The following is a 23,301-nucleotide window of genomic DNA, read 5'->3' as shown; positions in this document are numbered from 1 at the left end:
CCCGACATTTTGTACAAAAAGTTGTCCTTATGTTTCCCTTTATTTAAAAAACGGCTGGTTTAGCGAAAAAACCAATAGAAAAATCAAAATCAGCGTTCAATTTTGATAATGCCGTGTGATTTTTTTCGAATTTCAAGAGATGTATTTTTCCGATTTGGAGGAAAGTGGGAGAGCTATACCCTTCCCACTTTTTAATTTTTGGCCAAATTTTACATTTTGCTTAAAACATATGATTTCGATTCAGAATTGAATGACAATCACGGAAATCAAGTTTATTGTTCCAATGATCTCATAGTTTTTTAAAATAAACGGATAAAACAAAGTTAATGCTCTAACAGTACTTTATTTCAGTTTGTTTTAAAAACGGCTGGTTCAACAAGAAATCTATTATCTTAATCGAAATCAGCGTTCAATTTTGATTATTCTATGTGATTATTTTTTCTCCAAGGCTATCGGGAACTTTGCAAACACCGGGAGCCGTTGAGTTAAAAAAAAAGTCGGACTTATTTTGTCGGGATTATTCTATTTCCCATTTGTGCAGTTAGGAAAACTAGATGGCGCTGCCGTTCCTCTGGATTGAGTATGCTAGTTACGTGGAAGCATGAATTTCATGGATGGTTCAAGTTAAATCAGTGTTAGCAGTGTTTCTTAAGTTTGCTGTGTTTTAAAGGATTGTCCGTCTTAAAATCAACGGTAGTTTATCTGCTATAATATATTTATATTGTTATGTATGTATTGGAAGTGTAACACTTCAAAATTATTGCATGTGGAAGCCAACAGACTTTCCTTTGTTATCAGCTAATCGAACTGCAGACCCTGAGAATAGTGAGCTATCCATGTCTCTGTTTCCCAGCATGCCATACCTCACAGAAAAACTTCCTATTTCATTTTAGCCTACCATCAAATGGAATAGCATGATTATTTATACAATGATCATTTCCATGAAGCCAAATGCCTGTGGGTTCTGACGCTGAAGATCTACAATGACCAAAATTCCTTAGAATGGTACACCATCTGATTTGTGTTGTTTATTGCTTAAAGAATTGTGCAACATTGAATTAATAATCATCTAATTGCAGTCTTCATGTATTCATCTACTATGTTTTGCTGTCTGTTAACCAACACCAACCCATTCAGCCAGTATTCGCAGCTTGTCAACTTAGCCAACAATCAACCATCAGTATTGAATGCATCCACTCCTAACACCTTCACTACTCAAACAACTATCTTCTGTAGACTTCAACACCCGATCAAGGTTTTTTTTTAGAATAGTTAATTTCTCTGCTATTACACTAATGTGGTATGATTTGCTATTACAGATCTTTTTAAAACTTTGTCATCGGATCCCATTTCGACCAGTGCAGCAGTCTCCGTGATCGTAACCGGTCAACATGCATAGACTTAAATGCCGTCGCCTCATTGTGGTATTTTAATTTAACCTATTATTTAGCAATCTCATTTTATTATAAAAATTTCTATCCTAGAGCTGCCAATTATTCATCATCGTTTCCAACCAAAAATCGCCGTTCTAATACAAATCATCCAGCCATGAGTCGCTACAGAATTTACCACGTAATTTTTATTTGATTCGCATTCATAACTAATTATATCAGTGTTCTTATTCATTGTATTTGCTATTTAGGTGACGTCTGCTTTGACTGATACATGGCAGCGTGGAAGATTCTTGGACTAAAAAAAACTCGTGGCGGGGGCGTACAGAGCAACGTGGATCGTCAAATTTTTTCTGTGGTATTGTTTGTTTTGTTTTTTGTTGTTGCTAGTTAACCCGTTGGCTGCCACCCATTTGCTCCCCTTTTTTTTTGTAGCTGTAGGGACCGGGCGCGCTGCTCTGCCCTATGGGGTGGAGCAGTTGCAATGCCCTTGCCCGCCGCAAGGCGGTTAGGCAATGCACCATTAGGGACTTCTCTTTGTTCGATGCAGTGATGGTTACCTGAGGGTGTGCATTCCCTGTAAAGGTTTCCATCACTGTGTCAGCCCGGACTTGTCTTCGGACAAGTTCCATCAATCGTGGATCCTTCAGACAACGATGCGTAGTGAGTAGAAAAAAACAACCTACGGGTTGTATGGCGTGGCAGCCAACGGGTTAACTAATTGTGTATGTGTATGCATGTTTGTAGTTATGTATGTATGTATAGTTGAAATATGTAATGTTTAAAAGTGGTGGAATTGAGGGTGGAAGGCGGGACAATACAAAATCAATTCTATTTAAAACTTTGTATTTGTTTTGTTATAAATTTTTAAAAAGAAATATTATTTTGAGATATTACAATTAAAGACATCATTTGGCAATATACATGTACAAGTACTTAACCACAATTTCAATTTGAACAAAAATTTCCTATCATTTACAACTCTCAAAGTACAAGAAGTATTAAAGACTCCTGTTCAATCTTGACTTCCAATATTCTCGAAGTACTGACACTTAAGTAATTTTGTCGACGTTATTCAAATTGTTGAAAATCAATCTATCGTTATATTTTGTTAACTGTTCATATTTGTCACGCCACTGGTAAGAAAACCATTCGATAAACTTAACTGCCTATTGTGTTCAAGTTACCTTCAAAACAAGAAAACAATCGTATAACATGGTACTTTGACAAGAGATAACTTGTCAACAAGGAAGTTGTGAGTATTTCAGGATACTGGGGAAAAGGGTTAAGTTTCAATCTATGCAAAAAAAAAAAATATTTGAATTTTTTTCTAAAAATCTTAGAAAGTAGCTTGACACATTCATTTACTGTGAAGGTATTTTCCTTTAACAGAGAGGAGCAATGAAGTATAATAGCACATCAAGAAGGTAGTTTAACTTAAATACTCCACTCCCAAAACATTTCGATGCTGGATGTGGGCTGCGGCTCAATGCTCCAACTGGTAGTAGGTACATAAAGGGTCGAATTAATTAGCAAAAACTTCCTGTAACAGCATTGGGCATCCCAGAAATCCAAAGACAAGTGTGGGCTTAAAATAGTAGTCCAATGTTCAACAAATAACAGATATAATCATGGTTGAAATATCAAACATGCTTTCTTTCCATTCTTACCAATACACGCTGCTTTCCCATTCTTTGCCAAATGTTGACAATTCAAGTCCCAGGATGATGACACAATGTTTCCAATTCAACTGGTCAGATTGGCTGTTCTAGGTGAAACCAAATAATTACTGTACCACCATTGGTTGTTCAGGACAAGAATGCTTGCACTACTCTCCGACTTCGATAAAAATGCAACACCAAGTGACAAAAAGGCTAAAACATTGTTATGAAATCGTTTAAAACGACGAGAAATAAATATATATAATTATTTTTTAAGCACTGACAGTTTCAACAAAGACTCGACGCTTTCGTTTAGGTTGCCAAAAAGTGTTCTAAAACGAAAATATCCGATTGATAAAATGTACTTTAAAAAAGGTAGTATCCTTATTTAAAGGAAATGGATCGGAATCGTTCCAAAGTATTATAAACATGCATATGCAAATTTAAAATACCGTAAGACCTATCAGAAAACATTACGTGGTAAATGCTGCCTAGTACCATGCTAGTATGGTAGTACCTACAAACACAGAGACAACGGGATAAAGGAAAGAGGTTAGAATCGTTATAGCTATAACGTTGCCAGATCAGGACTGAAAAACCTTAAATTTCAGGGGGAAAAAAAGAAAAAAAAAAAGGAAAATTTAAATAAAATAATAAAAACAAAAACAGAGATATAGAAACTATATTATCTACCTCTCTGAAAAAAGTAATAGATTTTTTGTCTGAAAACCCCAAATAGCCTCCTGAACAAAAATAAGGTTATCAAATATCATATTTGCGAACAAGGCTTGAGGTAATCATTAAATAAGATCGATGGAACAGCTTTTCGTTTACCAAACTAAGTCGATTAAATAGGAGTACTTGAGTAAACGTATGATTGAAAATTAAAAATCTCCTTTGAAAATATCCCTCTACCTTCTCCCAAAATATCTGGACGGCCTACATTTTCAAATTACAAACCCAGGTTTCCAAAAGTACTTAAATACATACATAAAAGGTGGATTAATGATACTCTTTACGGTTTCCCTAAACGTTACGAACAAGAAACTTACAATAAAACATCCGACACGGATGACGGTCTTCTAACCAAAAACTTTCATTTCTGCAATTGAAGATATTTTGGTTACTAAATTTGTAACCCTTCAAGCATAAATCAATTACCGGTTTCTTCATAGAGACGCATATGGCAGCCTAACAACCACGGATCCAAAACAATTAACATTTATGGCACCTTGGACAGCGAAAATACCGGCCACACCTAAAGATACAAATAAATAAAAAAAATCAATCAGTTCCAACCGTCGCAGCTTACCTCCAATCAATCAAACGATTAACACTCACAAGTTTTATTCATGGATGCAATTAGAGAAAAGGTGCACATTCCCCATTCAAAAGCATAATTACTGTGGCTACAACCAAAATACCAAATATAAAGGATTTCATACAATTTGCAAGGGTGAATTAAAACAACTCTTCCTTAGCAAGCATGCCAACTAGTTTGATTATATTATTATAATAATAAAAAAAGGAAATGCAACAACAATAAAAAAAGTGGATGGTTCTGCTATTAGTTTAAGGGTACTGCAACTACATAGCTGTGAAAAATGCAAGATTTGCTTTTTCATAGCACATATTATCTAATTATAAAGATTGCCTTCATGTAATGTCACATCATCACATCAAAGATCACAAATGTTGTACATGTTGGAATGACAAATCTTAATAATTAAACAACTGGGCTAAAACCATTTAGGAGTTGTAGATCAGTAGATAATTCATTGCTACAGGTAAAATCAACATCAAATGGTATATTATTCAACAACTTTGTTAATGGGTAACTGATTTACCTTTCAAATGATTGGATGCAATTTATTTCAAGACATTCCAACTGCAACCAGTATGGTATGAAACATATGGTCAAGTCTAACCTGTAGAAAGTTAATTATACATTATAACCCGATACAAAAACAATAAATAATGTAGTTATACTCACTTACTGATTCATGAGCTGTTCGATTTGATGTTTTGGTTAGACTATTGGTGGTTATGCTGCCTTCATACAAGCAGACTTGTAAATTGAAGCTACAACATGTGAGATCAGATGAGAAATACTTTCATTGTTGAGACGAACTTAAATAGAATGAGTGTAGCCCACACTTTACTACCATGGTGGAAGTCTTTGACATTGTCACAAAAACCAATCAAACTACACTTTAGTTTAAGCTACTGAACAGTCAAATTCATTTGTTGTGAAGCCAGCACAAATATTCATCTGGTGATAAAACTCTTGTAAAGGTTCTTCAACAAACAATTATGCTCATTAGAATTTCAACAGACTTCAGAATTATACCATGAATTGGTATGAATTTGAATGAATGCTTTTTCAGACATTGGAAAAACCATAGGGTTTTCAAAAGTACTAGGAAATATGAATTTCTAGATTGAAAACGCTTGCTCTTAAGTCTTAACTGTGACGACAACGAAACTGGTGGAATTTCACCATATGCCCACTGGATGTAATAGTTCAAGCACGTGGATGAACCATAAATTTCTACTGCAGACGATGCACTAACAGTGTAGCCATCTATTGATAATATATATAGTTTTACTTGATTAATTAAGCTCGACAATTTAAGCCCGACTTTTTGCTCAAAAAATCGGCTTAGAATTTTGACTTGTAGTTCAATAAAACTTAACCTTTTACAACCAAAATTATGAGCTAATTCAGGATAAAATATTAGTTTTCCACATAATTAATGGATTTTTGGATAAAACGGAATCAGATTTGCAAACACTTGGAATCAGAAAACCCCCAAAAACTAAGTTTTGAAAAGGGTAGCACTTATTATTATTTTTTTTTAAACAGGTGGTTTGACGAAAAAACCAACAACTTAATCGAAATCAACGTTCTATTTGGATTATGCCGTATGCTTTTTGTCGAATTCCACGAGATGTCATTTTTCGCAGATTTTGACAAAAGTGGGAAGGCTATACCCTTCCCACTTTTCCATTTTTGGCCAAATTTCAACTTTCGCTTAAAATACATGATTTCAATTCAGGATTGAATGCTAATCACGGAAATCTAGTTGATTTTTCAATTGGCCTTATAGTTTCTTTAAACTTAACGTAAACAACAAAATATAAAGAATCGGCTAATTTATTCGGTGTACCTTACCATCATGCAGTTCTAAATCTTGCAAAATATTTAATGCCTTTCAAAATATATTAGTACAAAATGGTAGAAACTCAGAAAAAGGACCTGTGCGGCTGTGCGGCCTGTGCCCCTTGGTAAACCAAGAGGGAATTAATTGCTGATTAACCATCTTTGCTTCTTGCTTCCGAAGCAGCCGACGCAAAAATTTCAATGCTGTTCTGCAGAAATTGCATTGTTATTTTTGTTTGTTTTTTTTTCGCTAACGAATAGGAAACGTTAACTACATTTGTGATCAGTATCACACATCGAACGTTACTGTTCTAATCTTTCTTTCTTCATTCCTTAAGAAGAAACAATTGCAAATTAAACATGTACGCTATCCGAATTTTCCCAAGGTTATCAAACCCATGGTATGTACCCCATGACAAACAAGTCGTAAGGAGATTAATCGATTATCAATGCATGTTAGAAAAAATAAAAACATAAATAAATAGCTTCGCTTTTATACATATTTATTAGGAGAAGCCTTAATGTTGCTTTTTCCCAGCCAGCCAATTATGCTACTACAACACAGAAGCGTGCAAATCTTGAAGAAAAATTGGGCTTACCAGAGAGACCAAAAAAACCTGCATCTCCATATCTGATGTTTGTGAAAAAGACATTTCCAGAGTATGCAAAAATGACTCCTAAACTTCCTTTTAAAGGTAATGCTATATTTCCTTGATTGGGTCCTGTATCAAAAGCAATTTTATTTTCTTGCGTGTTTTGAACCAATTGTTGTGCAAATTTTTTTTTACACTAGAGGTTGTTCAGAAGCTTTCTGAACAATGGAAGAAGGTAGACATGGAAACCAAAAAAAAGATGCTGAATGAGTATCATGAAAAACTACAGAAACATCCAGAGGAAGTTGAAAAATACTATAGTTCCTTAACAGATGCTCAACGTGTGCAGTTGGAAGCAGCAAAACAAGACAAAAATGAGGTAAAAAAGAAAAGAAGGACAATGCAAGAGCTAAAGAAAACGGGGAAACCTATTCGGCCGGTCACTTCCTTTGGATTGTTTGTTAGGGATGAGTATACTAAGATGCAGTCAAAACATGTTTTTGGACCAGTGAGTAGCAAATGATAATTCAAGTATATCTTTTTAACATTTTTCTAAAGTTTTTTCTTTTTTTTTCATGCAGTCCGCAATGAAAGAGATTAGTAAGAAGTGGAATAACCTAACCCCTGAAGAAAAAGCACCTTTTACATTAAGGTACCAAGAAGCCTATAAGGCGTACGAAAAGAACCTTGTTGACTGGGAAGAGGATATGGTTCGGCAAGGGAAGGAGTCGTTGGTAAGGACTAGATCACGACCAGCCAATGGAGAACCGAAAAAATCCTTGCTTGTTAAGAGTGCCGAACCGGCTCCAGTTAAACCGCTGATCAACAAATAGGGAAACACAGCCTGTAACTCTGGCATCCCTCTCCAATGTTCAGATCATGTCACTCCTATTGAAACAGAATCGGAATGCATCGCCGTATATTTGACTGATCTCCGTCAAACTCTAGAATGGCCTAAACATCTTTGTTTCAGTGTCTGCTATATTGTTTTTTCTTAAAATGGTAAAATGGTTGCCATATGAATTGCGATTTCAATTTAAATGCCATCATATCCACCATTTTAGAGTTGAGTTACAGGCACATATTTTTGTTCACTTTTGTCTTACCTCATAGCGATAAAGAAATGCTGTGTGTTCTAACAGAAATAAAACTTGCCACAAACAAAATGTTTAAGTTACAATAGTATATATCTTGTAACTTACAAAACAGGCAAACAGGTAGACACAGAGATCTTGGATTAACATCTGAATTGTTTGAAGGACCTTGGTTAGCTGGGAGAGCTTGTTTTGTGGTAATCCACTCAACATGAGAACTGTGTTAAATAAATTATTGGATTGCTTCTGGTCTTCGGTCTTTGTCAGCAGTATGTATGCTTCAAAAATTCCAAATGGAATAAGCACATTCTGAAAAAGAAGGACAATTAGTTGTTTACCAAATGTAACTTCCACAATTTAATTACATGGCCTATGAATACTCCAAAACTTGTATAGAGTAGAGTTATGGAAGTAATAGCAAGAAGTACTAATAATCCAGCTGTGTTCTTAGGTTGCTCTTTAGTTAATGGACCATTTTCAGGTAGACACCCATCCACTTCAAAAAAATTCTTGCTTGTTTCTATACCACTCATCATTTGGTTTTTTGGTGTTGCCAATGTTACATTTATATTAGATCTTTGTCTAATATGGGCCTCTTTTTTGAGCAACGATTCTGAAACGGTGCATGGTTCTGGCCCCAATTTTTCATTTTCTCCAGACTCCAATGAAGAAGACAGCAACTCAGGTGATCTCACAGCAGTATCTAAACAAAATACATTATGCCATCAAGTGCAAATGATTTATACTTTGGCAGTTTACCGGTAAGATCTGTGTTTACTCCTAAAATACGCTGAAGTCGTTTTTCTGAATTTTCCAGTATGCGCCGTCTTCTTGCCTCTCTCATTTCGTCTGACATTGTTAGTTGTTTTCAGTATTAAGAAACACAAGAAAAATTAAATTACACTATTGAACACTTTCAGCTTTACAAAACACGGCCACCCTGCGTAATGCACCACACGCAATTCAGACGTCAGCATGAAGCAATACAAGCAATACAAGCAATACAATACGCTGGCTCTACCGATAGATGGCACGAAATCAAATAGTCAAACGTGGCGGGTATCTTGAAAATAGTTTGCACATTTTATAAATGAGTTACCATGTAGTCATAAGATACGTAAATTTTATTTTAGAGATTTTGTCTTTGTTATCTTTGCAGGAATATAGCACAAAATTATTATTTTTTTAAACAATCAAAGTAAATCCTAATCAGCAGGTTTGGTGAAATTCATGACGTTGTTAAAAAGTAGTTGTTTTAATGAGACGCAATCAAATCGAATATTTTATTACAATCTAGTCTCGATCTACGGGAATAAAAAGTGACCCGAAGGAAATTGCTATTTCTAAACAAAATAAAGGCGACGTTTTGTGCCACCAACACTGTAGAAGTTGTACCACCAGAAACTATATGAATGAAGTACAAAAGAAACCAGCAGCATTCCAAATGCCTAGGTAACGCATACACCATACATATGGTAAGCTTGTGCAGTTCACTGAAGGGAAAGGGCCCAGTATGGAAACAGATGAGTTTGGAGTGCATGGAACTATGTTTAAAAAAAAAGACATTATTAATGCAATAAAGAATTCCTATGCCGAACAATAAATGGGCTCAAGAAAATCTATGTACTCACCTTTGTTAGTTTTGAAAATTATTCGACGGTCATCGATTTCCTCTCGAAAAACGTTGAACAAAAATGCGGCGACAATACTAGGAGCCAAAAGCATCTATGAGAACATCTACTCATTTAGTTTAAATAGCTATTGCATACGGTGAGTCATTATACAAATGAACAGAAGTTTTTTTCACTTGCCATTACAAAGCGGAACATCTCTAAACAAATGTAGCCGACTGAGTCTATCATGCAACTATAACACAATAGTCCAATGTTCCAGAACTTTGAATACCCACCAACTGTTTCTGCTATTGCTCCAATTTAGCTACGCACGCTATAAGCGTAAGCCAGCTGTGCAGCCGTTTGGTAAAATTCGGCAGAATTCTATGAATCATTCGTATACAAGCATAGCCACCCATATGTTCCAACCGTTTCCGACTTGCATCATCTGTCGCTTTATGAGCCATGATAAATTAATCATAATTTTTAGGATATGGCGCATTGCATTTTGCATGAAAGGCCGTGCAACAAGTGCGGCTAGAAATGTCCACTACTGGATGTAGTATCACTGTTTTACTTGGACTACCTAATGTACATGTAGCTGTCTATTTCGTCAGCTTCACATGTTACCCGAAAGCTGTATAAGTAAAACTAATACTTTTTATGATCAAATGACAGAAACTGCAGCGTGAACTGAACGATGTAATATACACTATTTGGCTCGAAGTTAAATAATTCGCCGAACTGGGTATGCAACTCGAATGATGGAGATATAAATTTTATGTTTAATGAAAACAATAACTTTTAACTGATAGCTCGAATCTAGTGCATGTGCGGGTTATAATACGCACCTGGCGCTGCTCGATACCTTACTGGATAGGATGGGAATGAGTTATGCTTGTAACTGGGAAGAGTAGCCGGCTGACGCTCGTAGCTGTAGCCCGAAGTTGGTTTGCAGCCGGTGTAGGAAGGACTCTGGAAGTAGTATCTAGCATTTGGTTGACTGTAAAAGGCAGGAGACTAGTAATGGTATCTAGGAACCGGGGAAGCAGAGTAGCTGGGGGAGGCTGTGCTGTGGTAAGCTGGATTTTTTGCTGTGTAATAGCGGGGACTAGCGGCTGTGTAATAGTCGGGAGCAGAGGTTGTGTAGTACGGATAGTCCGTTTTATAGTGCGAAGGTTTGGCGTTGGAGCTAGCACATTCCGTGGTGTTGTAGATAGAAATCGTAATGGTGTAGTAGGAAGAAGCTGCGGTGAGATAGTGTCCATGAACTTCACCGTAATTGGCTGTGGTGGTGTAGTAAGACGGGCTCTTTTTGTAGTAAGCAACTGTGGTGGCGTCGTAGTAAGCAGGTAGCTCTTGGTAGGATTGCGAAGCAGCTGGGTAGTATGAACGAGCTTCTTCTTTATGGGGTATAGCATCGGCATAGTAGTAGGAAAGAGATTCCTCATAGGTTCCGGCAGCAGATTCAACGTCGTATGGGCTAAAGTAACCGCTGGGGATATAGTAGCTTGCTGCAGCTTGGTGAGAACTGTCTGCGGTGTAGGCAACAGATCCATATGCATAACTAGCAGGAGTGGAATGGTAAGCATGTTCTTCGTACTGGTAGCCAGCAGTGGTATAAGCTGGCGCAGGATAATAAGAAGACGCTGCCGAGTCGTCGTACTCGGGACTGTAGGACTATCCTGCATAAGACGCTGTATCATCGTGGTGAGGAGCAGCTGTTGTGTAACCGTAAGAGGGAGCATTCTCGTAGTAAGGACTAATTGTGGTATAATAGCCAGCAGAGGTGTAAGTTGTTGAAGTATGATAAAAAGCCGTTGTTGCGTAACACGATTGGGCTTCAACTTTGTAGCCAGGAGAGGTGTAAGACGAAGCAGCGTAGTAAGAAGGCGTCGCCGTTTGGTAAGTTGGTGCCGCAGTTTTGAAGCTAGGAGTGGAATAATTCGGCGCATTGTAATAAGAAGTCGTTGATGAGTAGTACGAAGGAGCCGCCGTGGAGTAAGACGAAGCCGATTTATAAGTAGTCGTCTCGTACTTCTGTGAATATAATAAAAAATAATTGTTAAAATGTAAACATTGCAATAGCCACCATAGCATGCCTGATAAGGTGAGCTGGCTGACGTGTAGCTGTCGCCGTACGGTGAAGAAGGTCTTGAAAAAGATGCCATTTCCACACCATATCCAAATTTGACGACGCCACCCCGGACATCAACAACGCTAATCGTTAGCGAAACAAGTGAAAGAATCAGTCCAAATGCCTCTAAACAGTTTCAAAGAGATGGAACATATGACTGTTACAGGATGAAAGTGTTAAGGTGCTAAAAAAAGCTTTAAAAATTTGGCCGTCGTAAAGAAGCAGACAATAATCACAAAGAGTCACATGACATCGACATGAAATTACAGGGAGTCATCTTACTGAATCGGTTTGGCAGGCGAAACATCGAAATTTATTGACACTTACCCATATTGCTAGGGAAACAACCGTGAGGTTGAGGTATGCTCAACTGACTTGCACACACATTTTCACTGGCTATATACCTCTACTCATCCTCTTAAACTGTTCAATATTTTGAACGCCTAATTACTCCCCCACAACGTGGTCACGGCACTGGCGCCCTGGAGCCTGAGAGATACTTAGTCCTGTCAGATTTACTCCTTCGTGAAAACAGCAAAAAGTAGAAAAAAAAAAAAATTGACATTGCTTGTTATACCAAATCAAATCAAAACAGTTATTAATACAAAAAAAAAATCATTATATAATTTTTTTACTGTGATTTTCTGAATGCATTTTGTCTTATTTGTTTGGTAAAAAACTTTGATTACTAGTTCTGGCATTGCCGCTCTACGGCCGTCAGCAGACCGCAGACGAGTTTGTACAGCAAAAAGGTAAGCCATCAAAATATACAAAAAATACAACTCGTGTTGTTGTTGTTCGAAGCTTTGATTTAAAAAAAGGAACACTATGGCGTACAGAGGTAAAATATGTAGCTTGTTTGGAAGAACTTGGATTTCAACGAGACAAATAGCAAAAATCTTCAGCTCGACTGGTACCACATTAGCTGTTAACCGGTAATTATGGAAATTCTTTTACTGCATTGCAGAAAATGCATGGGAAAGTTGTAATGTTATGCAACATCCAAACTACTCAATTCTTTTTAAAATTAGATTACAAGGAATTCAAATGACCCTAAGAACCTGTTCCTACACAGTATCAAATATCAGAGGGTTGCACGTCAGTCCATCATGTCACATGTTTGTCCAAACACAGGACACTCCAAATCCTAATAGTTTGAAATTTATTCCTGGAGTTCAGGTAATTCTAAAACATGTATATAGTTAGGCATGCATACTATAAGTTAAATGTATTTATTGGTAGGTTCTTGAAACTGGAACAATGGATTTCCCAACTCTAACTTCAGCACAATGTTCACCTTTAGCCAAACTGCTGTTTCGCATTGAGGGTGTCAAATCAGTATTTCTTGGTCCTGATTTCATCACAATCACAAAAGTGCAATTTTATAAGTCATTATGAAGGCTGCCATTAGAAACTTGCCATTGTCCATAGGTGGATGAAGAAACAGATTGGCAAACCATTAAAGCAGAAGTATTTGCAACAATAATGGATTTCTTCACCAGTGGACTTCCTGTAGTAAATGAAGGAGCTACTAGTACTACAGATACTGGTATATACCATCAACGGCAGAAGCAGTATTCTGTCAAACACCATTCTTTTTTGTCTTCCTTTCTACATTCATAGATGGGAATGAAGAAGATGATGAAACTGTACTAATGATCAAGGAACTGTTAGACAGCCGAATCCGACCAACTGTTCAAGAAGATGGAGGAGATCTTGAATTCAAAGGTTTCAAGGATGGAATTGTTTATTTGAAGTTGCAGGGATCCTGCACCAGCTGTCCAAGTTCAATGGTCACGCTGAAAAACGGAGTTCAAAATATGTTGCAATTTTATATACCCGAGGTATATCACATAATCATGTACATGAAATTCTGGAAAACTAATTAACATAAATTTTATTATTGAATTTATGTTTAATAAGGTTATCGCGGTTGAACAAATATTAGAGGATGAACGTGATATTAAAGCGAAAGAAGAATTAGAAAAGCTTGAAAAATCGCTCCCTAAATGAACTTGAAGAAAGTTTTAAGGTATCTGTTAATATGGAATAAATAGTTGATTATTACTAGCGTGTCTACCTACTTAAATCATACACTACGGTCATATGGATTACACCCCTGTATATTTTTTTATTGAGTAATAATGCTGTCTTTTCCTGGATTATCGTGAGTTTTATGTTAAGCTTTTCGTTTATTACCCATGATTTGTATAATGATTTTCTATTGAGAAGGTGGCACAATAAGTAGATTATTATTTGAATTATTGCGGCCAAATCAAAAAGTTGCCTGACAAACGTAGATCACTGGAGAATGATGGTATTAGCAGCAAGAATCGTTTCAGTCGAATTTACGGTACATATCCACAAGTTGAGCTCGGAAAAAAGTGCGAAGTTCCGGGCGTTTAGACTTGAGTACCGGCGTTAACAAACCATTCTCTACTGTAAAGAGATCTGGGTGCAAGTAGATATCTTTCACCTATGCAAAATTCGCTTAGTGAGTTTTTGCTGTAATGCTATAATAAAGAATGGCTGTATACCTGTTCGAAGGATTTCAGTCCCCCTTTTTTCCCAAAATCAGTGATTTCATTCAGGATTAGCTGCTTGATTTCGGGTATGTTGCAGAGGAACGAAAGGCTACCAGAAATACCATGCTGATTTGCATAGTGTCTGACGCTTTCTTCCTCTGGTACAATGACTCCTACTGTGCATGACTTGAGGCTTTCACCGTGCACGAAAACTTGCGCAACATATTGGCTTTTGATGTAAATACTCTCAATCTTCTCCGGGGCAATGTATTCACCTTGCGACATTTTGAAGATGTGTTTCCTTCGATCAATGATTTTCAACGTTCCGTTCTGTGGATTGAAAAGGAATGAATGTAAATAAGGGAAAAATATTACTAGATTTCACGCTTTAACTTGCATCTAAAAAGGTGCCAATGTCTCCAGTGTGCAACCAGCCATCCTTGTCCAGTGTCTCGTTCGTCTTTTCAGGGTCTTTAAAATAGCCTTTAAAGACATTGGTGCCTTTGATACAAATCTCACCACGGCCACTAGCAGCGTAGTAATTCATGTCGGGTACATCAATTAATTTAATAGCGCAGCAAGGGATCGGTGTACCAACATGTTCTGGAGTATAATCTCCCTATAGAAAATAGTACGCTAAAGTAATTAATGATTTCCAAAACTAGAAGGAATAATCTGTGCCAATTACATTAACAGTTAAAGTTGTGGGGGCAGCACATTCCGTAAGTCCGTAACTTTCAACAATGACACACCCTAGCGCGCATCGCATAAAGTTCATAACAGCTCCAGCCAAAGGAGCTGAACCCACTACAATTAACCTGATCCGTCCTCCCATTCCATCTTGAACTTTTTTGAAGATAAGTTTGTCCCAGATGGTGTTCTTCTGGATGATACCACGTCGTAGATCTCTCTCTTTGGAGCCGAGAGCCGCGTTAAAAAGCAGACGCTTAACTTTCGAGTTGCTCAAACCAGATTGGACCTTGTCGTAAATGCGGTTAAATAATCGTGGAACGGCTGGCGTGATGGTGGGTTTTAGAGCTTGCATGTCATCCATCAAATTACGAATATCACCGCCAAAGAAACCAATAGCGCCTCCACCTATATAGAGGACTAAATGGGATATGCGTTCCAGCATGTGTGCCAACGGAAGGAAGGAAATCATCACATCCGAGCTGTTGGGCTTCGTATCTCCCATATGAAGTAATATGGCACTCGCGTCGGCAATCACGTTCTCGTGAGTGAGCATTACTCCCTTAGGGTGGCCAGTTGTTCCAGAGGTGTAGCAAATGATGGACAAATCCTCGGGTCTAGGTGGCTGAGGAAAAACAACGAATGTAATACAAATGACGTCAATTTGGTTTTCAGAGTAAACATACCACTGGTTTGAATTTATATTCATTGCCTAACGTTTCGACTTCGTGGAAACTCAATGTGTTGATACCATTTCGTTTGGCCAATTCAATTGTTTCGTTAGAAAGTGGTTTGATGTGAACCAAATGTTTGAGACAGGCAGGTGTGTCTTTCAGTAACGACCTGCACTTTTCGTCGTTCTCACAAATAACGAGTGGCATTTCGGCTTTCATTTACAAACTGAACGTTAGAAAATTCGCACACTCAATTTCAGAACTAAAAATTTACCTTGATTGATAATGAACTGACAAGCATCAGGTCCCAGAGTGTCATAAAGCGGCACGACGACCATGGAGTAGGTATAGAGCGCATATTCACTTAATACCCATTCGGGATTGTTTTGGCTATAGACGCCGACTAGGGTATCGGGACCAGGCTTCAAGCCAAGGGCCACTAGACCGGAACCAAAATTCTGTGCACGCAACATAGTTTCTTGATAACTTATCCATTGATACTTCGACGAGGGATCAGCTCTCCAACCCAAACAAGGACCATTATCTGTGTCACGTGAGGTTAATTAGTATGTCGCCTTTCAGATAGATGACTTTTTATGATTGTGAAATACTTGAAATGCGTGATCCACGAGGCATTACGTCGTAGAGAGTCCGGGTGTCGTCGTACAGATAGCGCATGAATTTCATTTCATTGCCATGTGGTGAAAATCTGGAGTAGTGGATCAAGTCTGGGCCCTATATAAAACGACCTGCATTAAAATCATTACGGATACAGTTACTTTTCAGGGAAACAAACTACTTTAGTGAAAGCTTTTTATCCGTTCCTAGCAACTAAGACTAGGTCAGAAAAGTAATGTTTTCAGATTTTTTACGTCTTCGTATTCAAATTCATGCAAACAGAATCCCGACATCAAACGTTTTGATGTTGTCTGTCGTGAACTTATTCACGTCACGTGCAGTAAATCTGAAAGGAAAAATTTAATTTAATTTTTCATTTTCATTACTTGAAGTTTACTTTTACGGTTTTCTAATCACGAACTAGTCGCTAGGATTTTCTATAATCATTGGTGTTTCGCCGAGATGAGAGCAACTGACATGCCTTTCTGACCATGCTTTTGCGCTTGTATTAAGGATACATCCGTAGTAATAACATCCGGTGTCCGAATTATTATTGCCAAAGTACTATCAAGTAAACTTGACCTTGACTATTTTCGTACGTGAATGGAAATATAATAATAAATACGATTGTTTTTTTACTTGCTTATTAATAAACGGCCTTGTGCTTAAAATTGCCCAACAAAAATAGAATAATCCAAAGCTTCCGGAATACTTCCACACTCCAGCGCAATTCAACGGTAGTTTCAACCATTGTGACTTTAAAAGCCAAGTGCTTGTCCCTCTCTGGTTAAATACTAGAAGTTGTAGGAAGCCGCAGGGTACATGTCTTGGTGTGCAACAGAGCAAAAACAAAACAAAACAAAAAGACCAGACGGAGACAGGCCGTCAAGTTGTTTACCTCGACCATCGTTTGATTGTCTAAATTGAAAGGCGGTTGTGTTGGAGCAGGTTTCTTGGACAAGTAATAAGCCGAAGCGGCGGCAACTCCAATCCCTGCAATGGCCAACATGCCTGCCGCACCGCTAATAAAATCATAGTATTGTTCATCATCTTGATCTGTAAGAATTCAGAAAAAACAGAGAAAAACATTAGCTTCAACACTAGCAAAACAAGCACAATGCTCAAGGTTACGGATGAATCGTCCAATAACAAACTTGACTTGCCGCTTTGCTGCGTTTTTACGAACCAAGAATTTCATACGATGACAAAAATACTTTTGAATGCCTGGTGTTATTTTTCTGATAAAAAAAAAAAGTCAACAATGGGATATGGAGAGGAATATTGGCGGGAAACACGAAAAGGCGCCATTTTAATATAGCCTACGTGTCAACATTGAGCCCAGTGTTGGTCCGTATTTACTTTGAATCCACTGACGAAGAGAGTAATATTTCTAATTGTTTCGTGTTTCACGTGTACATGTCAAAATTGTATACGTTACATTGAAACCGGCAAGCCAACCTTGAAGCTTAGTTTAAAGTGAGACTACTTTCACTCAGACCACCTTTATTTCCTATCACGTTTTCAAGGTAACCAAAAAGAGAAACGACACAACAATTTAAATTGAAATCCTCCACCGCAACTAAAGCTTGATGCATTTACCATGAACAAATTCGTCTGTGCCAGCGGAAAACATGGAGAAGTTCTGTCAGCAAATGTCTGTTCACGAAATATAATTGCTTTCTATCCTGTGTATTTTTCCAGGAATGACTGAAAATGTGACTGAAAATGTGACTGAAAATGTGACTGAAAATGTGAGCAACTACTCGCCGCGAACAGGGAACGACTGAACCGACTGAACTAACTAAAATCGATTTGATACTATAGGGTAGAGAAAAGGGGAGGACTGATGGAAACCACGTGATGGTATGATTCTGCCCCACCAATGGCGAATAAACAGAATTCTTTTTTCCTTTCAAATTTTGTAAACTGGATATTTTCGTTTGTTGAATAAATTGATATAATAATCCTAAATGAGAACTCTTTTAATGTAAATAATGTTTAATATTTAATGTTCGTAGATCGAAGCAAACCTCATCTGTTATTCGAGGTAAGTTAATTCGTTTAACACTAACTAATTAACCATAACAAATAATACAGTCATTCGAATGACATCATTCGAGTCAGTTAAAATTTTTCATATACTTCTCCATGCAAACAAATAGTACTGATACGCAAGGATTAATAAGATATCGTTAACAATTAACCTTTCTCCAACTAACATAGTTGGAGTTGATGCTAAACATGATCCAATTTCTGCTATGGAGAATTAAGGGCGAATATTTTCAATTGACAAATTCACCTAGGTTCATTGTTCTCCCAAAACCTGTTTTGAACTAGAAAATCTTGGTTGACGAGTATATTTCCACTAGTCTTCAAGCTAGTTTATAGTTTCTCAAGAAGCAAAAAGTTCACATGAAGGCTCTTCACCAGGAAGAGTTTTCTTTGGGAATGTAATAAAATTATGGTCAACTAGGTCAAATTATTTCACTAGACTTAAGTTGAACGAACTGCTTTGCACGCAATTCATTACACAACACAAGAAAGGCTGAAAAATTTTCAAAACACGATTCTTTCATTGCATGATTAGTTTTTCACCATTTCTGAATTTACTTCAAACTGCCGAACAGTTTGCAAATGCCGTTCAATGCGAGCTTCCGCTTATGCAAAGAAACAAAGCAATTTCCAGCCACGATTTGCCACATCCATTTACGTCAGACGGTTTTCGTAAATCTTTACCCTACTTAATCTCGATCTCGCTGATTTCACTCGACAGAAATTTAGTGTAAAATAAACCAAACATGCTAAGATTTTCTCATTTCTACATATACCTGGCAGCCCCGTTCTTACCGTGTAACCACTAACGTGTAAACCTAGGAATAAAGAACAACTTTCAGTCACAGATTTTCAACAGCTTAAAAAGAAAATACCTTCTGTCATCGTCTGGTTGGAAAAAGGCATTCTGTAACACACTTGCTAGTAAACGAGAATTTCCCCATACACCCTAGACCACTTACGTATTCATGGGCCTTATTCAGCGAACCTTTACGATATTACATCTTCCCTTGAAATTTTTATTAAAGGAAGGTCACGACTGGAGGCATCCAGGAAGGACACGACGAACTGGCATCCGAAGTCTGCTGTACTTGTCGATTTGATATACACACTAAGGAAGTTTGAATAATACAGAGGCAATGGAATGGTTTAAAAAAAATCACATCTTCTGCTGCTATAGCAGATTTTAAGAAAAGATATCCAAACAGAGGAATTTTAGTGGCAAAATTTAAAGCGACTTGAAAACTAGGTTCTACAGAGTAAGATAAGTTTGTAAAGTACAGACTTTTTAGTAAAGGGTGAGCAACATTATCGGGTCATTCATAGAAGAAAATTTCTAACAACAAAACGCCCTAACGGATAACGAAATGTCTGACCGTGTAGCGAGTCTCAAGTCCGTGACAGCTCGTGTTTGTGTTTCTAGTTCAACTTGCGGTAAACATATTCAAGTTGAGGTCTAAAGAAGTTACGAAGTTCCGGGCGTTTCGATTTTAGGGTCGGCGTCAATAGACCGTTCTGCACTGAAAAGGCTTCTGGGTGTAGATAGATGTCTTTGACCTGCATAGAACATACGCACTTCGTAATGAACAGATGGCACGACAAAGAGAAAAAAAAAAGAAATTAAACCTGTTCAAAGGATTTGAGACCGGCTTTTTTCCCCAAGTCAGTGATGTCGTTCAATATAAGCTGCTTGATTTCGGGCATGTTGCAAAGAACTGAATGAGTACCCAGTATTCCGCGTTCATCTGCGTAGCGTTTGACATTTTCCACATCGGGTACGATAACTCCGACGGTGCACGACTTAATGCTTTCACCGTAAACAAATACTTGTGCGACATATTGACTTTTGACGTAAATACTCTCGATTTTCTCGGGCGCAATGTATTCGCCTTGCGACAGTTTAAAGATGTTCTTTTTACGATCGATGATCTTCAACGTTCCGTTCTGTACAATGAAACCAGAAATTTACAAATATTAGATGAACACTATCGCTTCATGACTACAAACTCACATCTAAAAAGGTGCCAATGTCGCCAGTATGAAACCAGCCGTCGTCATCCAATGCCTCCCTGGTTTTCTCAGGATCCTTGAAATAACCTTTGAAGACGTTGGTGCCCTTAATACAAATTTCACCACGGCCATTTGCAGCATAGTAATTCATTTCTGGCACGTCAACGAGTTTAATAGCGCAGCAAGCAAGCGGCGTTCCAACATGTTCTGTAGTATAATCGCCCTGAAACAAAAAGTAAAAATTAAGGTAACGATTTTACAAACAAAAAAATGTTACGTTGATTACGTGAACGGTGAGAGTTGTTGGGGCAGCACATTCGGTAAGCCCGTAGCTTTCAACGATGACGCAGCCCAGGGCACAGCGCATGAAATTCAAAACAGTTCCAGCCAGAGGTGCTGAACCGACAATGATTAATCTGATTCGCCCACCCATGCTATCTTGAACTTTACTTAAAACAAGTTTGTCCCAGATAGTGTTATTCCGAACGATACCATGTCGTCGTTCGTTCTCCTTGGAACTAAGGGCTGCTTTGAATAGGAAGCGTTTAAGAGCCGAATTGCTCAATCCACTTTGAACCTTGTCGAAGATGCGATTAAATAGTCGCGGGACGGCTGGCGTGATTGTTGGTTTCAGAGCCTTCATGTCATCCATAAAATTTGCGATGTTTCCGCTATAGAATCCTATAGCACCTCCTCCCATGTAGACACCGACATGGGAAATACGTTCCAGCATATGCGCCAAAGGAAGGAAGGATATCATCACATCCGAGCTATTGGGTTTCTCGTCGCCCAGTTGCAAAAGTACGCCACTTGCATTCGCTACGACATTTTCATGGGTCAGTACGACTCCCTTTGGGTTGCCGGTTGTTCCGGATGTGTAACAAATGGTGCACATATCTTCGGGTCTTGGAGGCTACAGTGCCAAAAAGCGAGCTCGTTCACAGTCTACGGGATTTCTTAAAATATAACTGATACAGCAATGCGCAAGACATACCACAGGATTATATTTTCTCTCCACGCCGAACTTTTCGACAAGCTCGAAGCTTAACGTATTGATGTTTAGACGTTTCGCCAATTCCACAGTCTCTTTGGAAATGGGTTTAATATGAATAAGTTGCTTGAGGCAAGCAGGCGGATTGTTAAGCAACGACTTGCATTTTTCATCATTTTCACAGATGACCACCGAGATCTCAGCTATACAATCATTAAAATCCATATTTTAAAACCGTAACAGGATCAGTAAATTCTCAAGTTTTACTTTGGTTGATTATGAAGCGACAGGAATCGGGTCCAAGAGTGTCGTACAGTGGCACAATAGCCATGGAGTAGGTGTAAAGAGCATATTCGCCTAAGATCCATTCTGGGCAGTTTTGACTATAAATCCCTACGAGAGTGCCGGGTCCCGGATGGAGGCCAAGAGCAACTAGACCCGAGCCAAAATTCTGAGCACGCAATAAGCTCTCTTTGTAGCTCATCCACTGGTACGGTTTTGTTGGATCCACCCTCCATCCCAAGCAAGGCCCATTATCTACATCAGAGACAAGTGAATGGATTAATATGCATTAAAAAAAAATCTGAGAATTAAGTTTACTTGAGACTCGCTCTCCACGCCGGAAGACATCATATAGAGTACGAGTGTCTTCGTAGAGATAGCGCAGCAATTTTATTTCACCACCTTCTTTGGACAAATGCGAGTAGTGAATAAAATCAGGTCCCTGTTAAATAAAAACATTTTTTTATCATTCAATAAATACACTTTTCATGAAATCAAACAACGCAGAAAAAATTGTATGTCATGATTTGCTTATGATCCATATACTGAATGACCTGCTTCCTTATAGGTAAACGTTAATCTCTTTCCTATACACAAAAAATTGCTGAAGCTGATGCCAAAAGCCTCGCGAAAGAATGTTTTTTTGGATCGGGGAGAATTTGGCAAAAATCCCATATCAAACCAGTTATCCAATTGGGAAAATGGAAGTTGTTGAGACTATCCAATCAGTAAAATTAACGGTTCTTACTGACGCTGCGTACGATGACGCCTTGCTTAAAACGAAAAGAAAACAACTAAATTATCCGATTTTCTTTTTTTTACCACAATAATTGTTTGATTATCCAAATCGAAAGGTATTTTCGCTGGATTGGGTTTGCCGATCCAATTGTAGGCTGTCGCCACGGCCACTCCGATTCCGGCCACTGCTAGAATGCCGGCCGTACCAGTGAGGTAGTCAAAGTTTTGTCCATCGCCCGATGCTCCTATTAAGTAGTAAGAACATCAGTTTTAACTTTAATAATTTCACGAAAGAAGAACGAATGGTCATTTTATTCATTTTTCAACAAAAGTGAGCCGGTTTTTGTTTTCGTTGTTTACACATTGCAATCAGTTTTGGAAATTCAGAAAGATTTAAATGGTAAACCAGAAAAACCAGTAGTACTTCAAAAGCAAGTAACCGAAACCATAAGATGATCTGATTTACCACTGACGAGTTCACCGAGAACGCTTTTTGTTGTAACAAAATGTTTAGCCCAGCTTTAATTAATCTAATAAAATCTTATTACGAAAGTGACTGAAGGCTCTAGAATACCTACAACATTTGAAACAAAAACGTATTTTTTATAGTTTACAATGACTTAGAACAAAAAAATTTAATTCATATCGGTCAAATCCGAATTGTAGGCAATTTAGAAATAGGAATTGTCAAAAACTGATCCCTAATATGGTATAGCGATCAATAAACGACTGACGAAGTACGCATGACTAAAATGCTTGCAAGAAATCCCCTTCCTCGTTGACCTTACCATAAACTAAATCCGAATCTGTGGGAAACATGACGACCGGTCTTGACACCAGCTTTTAAAACACACCCTAACAACACTTAAAGTTGAAGAAATTGTGTAGATTATTGCTGCGTACACAATACAGAACCCCGATGCGAACTGAGTACGGAGAAGGGTGAACTTATACTAACATCAATAGTTCCTGTACCTCACGCTCTTATGTAGCCTCGGCTCGAGAACTCCCCTTATTGATCGGTTTCCGACGAGAAACACACGTTTGACCAGTCCTCTGCGACTCATGC

General features: G+C 38.0%; 6 protein-coding genes and 2 long non-coding RNA genes across 23 annotated transcripts; 3 read left to right on the top strand and 5 right to left on the bottom strand.

Annotated features, from left to right (window-relative positions):
• Positions 1-542: 542 nt before the first annotated feature.
• On the top strand, positions 543-2,150 carry LOC116929298. Of its 7 annotated transcripts, none has more exons than XR_004397775.2 (7): positions 544-693; positions 774-825; positions 894-1,005; positions 1,080-1,255; positions 1,320-1,424; positions 1,485-1,572; positions 1,643-2,150. It is a non-coding gene; the product is annotated as an uncharacterized LOC116929298 (long non-coding RNA). The 7 variants fall into 7 exon arrangements; XR_004397776.2 differs by having other exon boundaries at positions 553-693; positions 781-825; XR_004397777.2 differs by having other exon boundaries at positions 566-693; positions 799-825.
• Positions 2,151-2,474: 324 nt separating this feature from the next.
• On the bottom strand, positions 2,475-5,604 carry LOC123475253. Of its 5 annotated transcripts, XR_006650082.1 has the most exons (7): positions 5,050-5,603; positions 4,900-4,980; positions 4,214-4,310; positions 4,105-4,154; positions 3,062-3,154; positions 2,760-2,979; positions 2,475-2,688 (listed from the first exon to the last, which is right to left on the bottom strand). It is a non-coding gene; the product is annotated as an uncharacterized LOC123475253 (long non-coding RNA). The 5 variants fall into 5 exon arrangements; XR_006650079.1 differs by having other exon boundaries at positions 2,475-2,979; positions 5,046-5,604; XR_006650080.1 differs by having other exon boundaries at positions 2,475-2,979; positions 3,062-3,159; positions 5,050-5,604.
• Positions 5,605-6,392: 788 nt separating this feature from the next.
• LOC116929314 (transcription factor A, mitochondrial) lies at positions 6,393-7,974 on the top strand. The gene is made up of 4 exons (XM_032936502.2): positions 6,393-6,616; positions 6,726-6,910; positions 7,009-7,316; positions 7,390-7,974. The coding sequence occupies exons 1-4, from the start codon at positions 6,576-6,578 to the stop codon at positions 7,639-7,641; spliced, it is 786 nt and encodes a 261-aa protein (XP_032792393.1). The 5' UTR covers positions 6,393-6,575; the 3' UTR covers positions 7,642-7,974.
• Positions 7,975-7,976: 2 nt separating this feature from the next.
• Positions 7,977-8,911, bottom strand: LOC116929318. The gene is made up of 3 exons (XM_032936505.2): positions 8,662-8,911; positions 8,268-8,605; positions 7,977-8,211 (listed from the first exon to the last, which is right to left on the bottom strand). The coding sequence occupies exons 1-3, from the start codon at positions 8,756-8,758 to the stop codon at positions 7,978-7,980; spliced, it is 669 nt and encodes a 222-aa protein (XP_032792396.2). The 5' UTR covers positions 8,759-8,911; the 3' UTR covers position 7,977.
• Positions 8,912-10,204: 1,293 nt separating this feature from the next.
• On the bottom strand, positions 10,205-12,138 carry LOC116929309 (DNA-directed RNA polymerase II subunit rpb1-like). 4 transcript variants are annotated; one of them, XM_045177888.1, is made up of 3 exons: positions 11,980-12,138; positions 11,618-11,778; positions 10,205-11,555 (listed from the first exon to the last, which is right to left on the bottom strand). In XM_045177888.1, the coding sequence occupies exons 2-3, from the start codon at positions 11,725-11,727 to the stop codon at positions 10,385-10,387; spliced, it is 1,281 nt and encodes a 426-aa protein (XP_045033823.1). In that variant the 5' UTR covers positions 11,728-11,778; positions 11,980-12,138; the 3' UTR covers positions 10,205-10,384. The 4 variants fall into 4 exon arrangements, with proteins under 4 accessions (XP_045033823.1, XP_045033825.1, XP_045033824.1 ...); XM_045177890.1 differs by having other exon boundaries at positions 11,618-11,735; XM_045177889.1 differs by having other exon boundaries at positions 11,935-12,030.
• Positions 12,139-12,410: 272 nt separating this feature from the next.
• On the top strand, positions 12,411-13,766 carry LOC116929313 (NFU1 iron-sulfur cluster scaffold homolog, mitochondrial). The gene is made up of 6 exons (XM_032936501.2): positions 12,411-12,587; positions 12,684-12,831; positions 12,895-13,026; positions 13,084-13,201; positions 13,276-13,496; positions 13,576-13,766. Exons 1-6 carry the CDS (start codon positions 12,481-12,483, stop codon positions 13,663-13,665), a joined length of 816 nt encoding a protein of 271 aa, XP_032792392.1. The 5' UTR covers positions 12,411-12,480; the 3' UTR covers positions 13,666-13,766.
• A 58-nt stretch (positions 13,767-13,824) lies between these two features.
• On the bottom strand, positions 13,825-17,966 carry LOC116929306 (long-chain-fatty-acid--CoA ligase 5). 3 transcript variants are annotated; one of them, XM_032936492.2, is made up of 9 exons: positions 17,759-17,966; positions 17,058-17,215; positions 16,153-16,276; positions 15,816-16,085; positions 15,554-15,753; positions 14,866-15,492; positions 14,575-14,796; positions 14,190-14,507; positions 13,825-14,128 (listed from the first exon to the last, which is right to left on the bottom strand). In XM_032936492.2, the coding sequence occupies exons 1-9, from the start codon at positions 17,790-17,792 to the stop codon at positions 13,991-13,993; spliced, it is 2,091 nt and encodes a 696-aa protein (XP_032792383.1). In that variant the 5' UTR covers positions 17,793-17,966; the 3' UTR covers positions 13,825-13,990. The 3 variants fall into 3 exon arrangements, with proteins under 3 accessions (XP_032792383.1, XP_032792384.1, XP_032792385.1); XM_032936493.2 differs by lacking the exon at positions 17,759-17,966 and adding an exon at positions 16,341-16,505 and having other exon boundaries at positions 17,058-17,195; XM_032936494.2 differs by lacking the exon at positions 17,759-17,966 and having other exon boundaries at positions 16,153-16,290; positions 17,058-17,193.
• Positions 17,967-19,280: 1,314 nt separating this feature from the next.
• On the bottom strand, positions 19,281-23,200 carry LOC116929308 (long-chain-fatty-acid--CoA ligase 5). Its single transcript, XM_032936495.2, has 9 exons — positions 23,021-23,200; positions 22,317-22,477; positions 21,813-21,936; positions 21,480-21,749; positions 21,216-21,415; positions 20,508-21,134; positions 20,223-20,444; positions 19,838-20,155; positions 19,281-19,768 (listed from the first exon to the last, which is right to left on the bottom strand). Exons 1-9 carry the CDS (start codon positions 23,049-23,051, stop codon positions 19,631-19,633), a joined length of 2,091 nt encoding a protein of 696 aa, XP_032792386.2. The 5' UTR covers positions 23,052-23,200; the 3' UTR covers positions 19,281-19,630.
• Between the last annotated feature and the right edge of the window lie 101 nt (positions 23,201-23,301).

The sequence above is a fragment of the Daphnia magna genome, linkage group LG8, assembly GCF_020631705.1.
Source record: "Daphnia magna isolate NIES linkage group LG8, ASM2063170v1.1, whole genome shotgun sequence".
Lineage (NCBI taxonomy): Eukaryota > Metazoa > Arthropoda > Branchiopoda > Diplostraca > Daphniidae > Daphnia > Daphnia magna.
This window is presented reverse-complemented; position numbering and strand designations above follow the sequence as displayed.

Bases quoted from the DNA above. Each gene is read 5' to 3' on its own strand.
- LOC116929309 (XM_045177887.1), bottom strand. From the start codon at position 11,959: ATGTTTCGCCTGCCAAACCGATTCA. The intron at 11,736-11,934 runs GTAAGATGACTC...GCTAACGATTAG, and splicing joins TCGCCTGCCAAACCGATTCA to CGTTGTTGATGTCCGGGGTG. The intron at 11,556-11,617 runs GCATGCTATGGT...TTATATTCACAG, and splicing joins CAGCCAGCTCACCTTATCAG to AAGTACGAGACGACTACTTA.
- LOC116929318 (XM_032936505.2), bottom strand. From the start codon at position 8,758: ATGTCAGACGAAATGAGAGAGGCAAGAAGACGGCGCATACTGGAAAAT. The intron at 8,606-8,661 runs GTAAACTGCCAA...TATTTTGTTTAG, and splicing joins AGTAAACACAGATCTTACCG to ATACTGCTGTGAGATCACCT. The intron at 8,212-8,267 runs GTAATTAAATTG...CTTCTTTTTCAG, and splicing joins TTGGAGTATTCATAGGCCAT to AATGTGCTTATTCCATTTGG.
- LOC116929313 (XM_032936501.2), top strand. From the start codon at position 12,481: ATGGCGTACAGAGGTAAAATATGTAGCTTGTTTGGAAGAACTTGGATT. The intron at 13,202-13,275 runs GTATATACCATC...CTACATTCATAG, and splicing joins TACTAGTACTACAGATACTG to ATGGGAATGAAGAAGATGAT. The intron at 13,497-13,575 runs GTATATCACATA...ATGTTTAATAAG, and splicing joins TGCAATTTTATATACCCGAG to GTTATCGCGGTTGAACAAAT.
- LOC116929308 (XM_032936495.2), bottom strand. From the start codon at position 23,051: ATGTTTCCCACAGATTCGGATTTAGTTTATG. The intron at 22,478-23,020 runs GTAAGGTCAACG...ACTACTTAATAG, and splicing joins AGATTCGGATTTAGTTTATG to GAGCATCGGGCGATGGACAA. The intron at 20,445-20,507 runs GTAATCAACGTA...TTTTTGTTTCAG, and splicing joins CAACAACTCTCACCGTTCAC to GGCGATTATACTACAGAACA.
- LOC116929314 (XM_032936502.2), top strand. From the start codon at position 6,576: ATGTACGCTATCCGAATTTTCCCAAGGTTATCAAACCCATG. The intron at 6,617-6,725 runs GTATGTACCCCA...CATATTTATTAG, and splicing joins CCAAGGTTATCAAACCCATG to GAGAAGCCTTAATGTTGCTT. The intron at 6,911-7,008 runs GTAATGCTATAT...TTTTTACACTAG, and splicing joins TCCTAAACTTCCTTTTAAAG to AGGTTGTTCAGAAGCTTTCT.
- LOC116929306 (XM_032936492.2), bottom strand. From the start codon at position 17,792: ATGTTTTCCGCTGGCACAGACGAATTTGTTCATG. The intron at 16,086-16,152 runs GTATTTCACAAT...CACGTGACACAG, and splicing joins TCGTGGATCACGCATTTCAA to ATAATGGTCCTTGTTTGGGT. The intron at 14,129-14,189 runs GTATACAGCCAT...AATTTTGCATAG, and splicing joins GACTGAAATCCTTCGAACAG to GTGAAAGATATCTACTTGCA.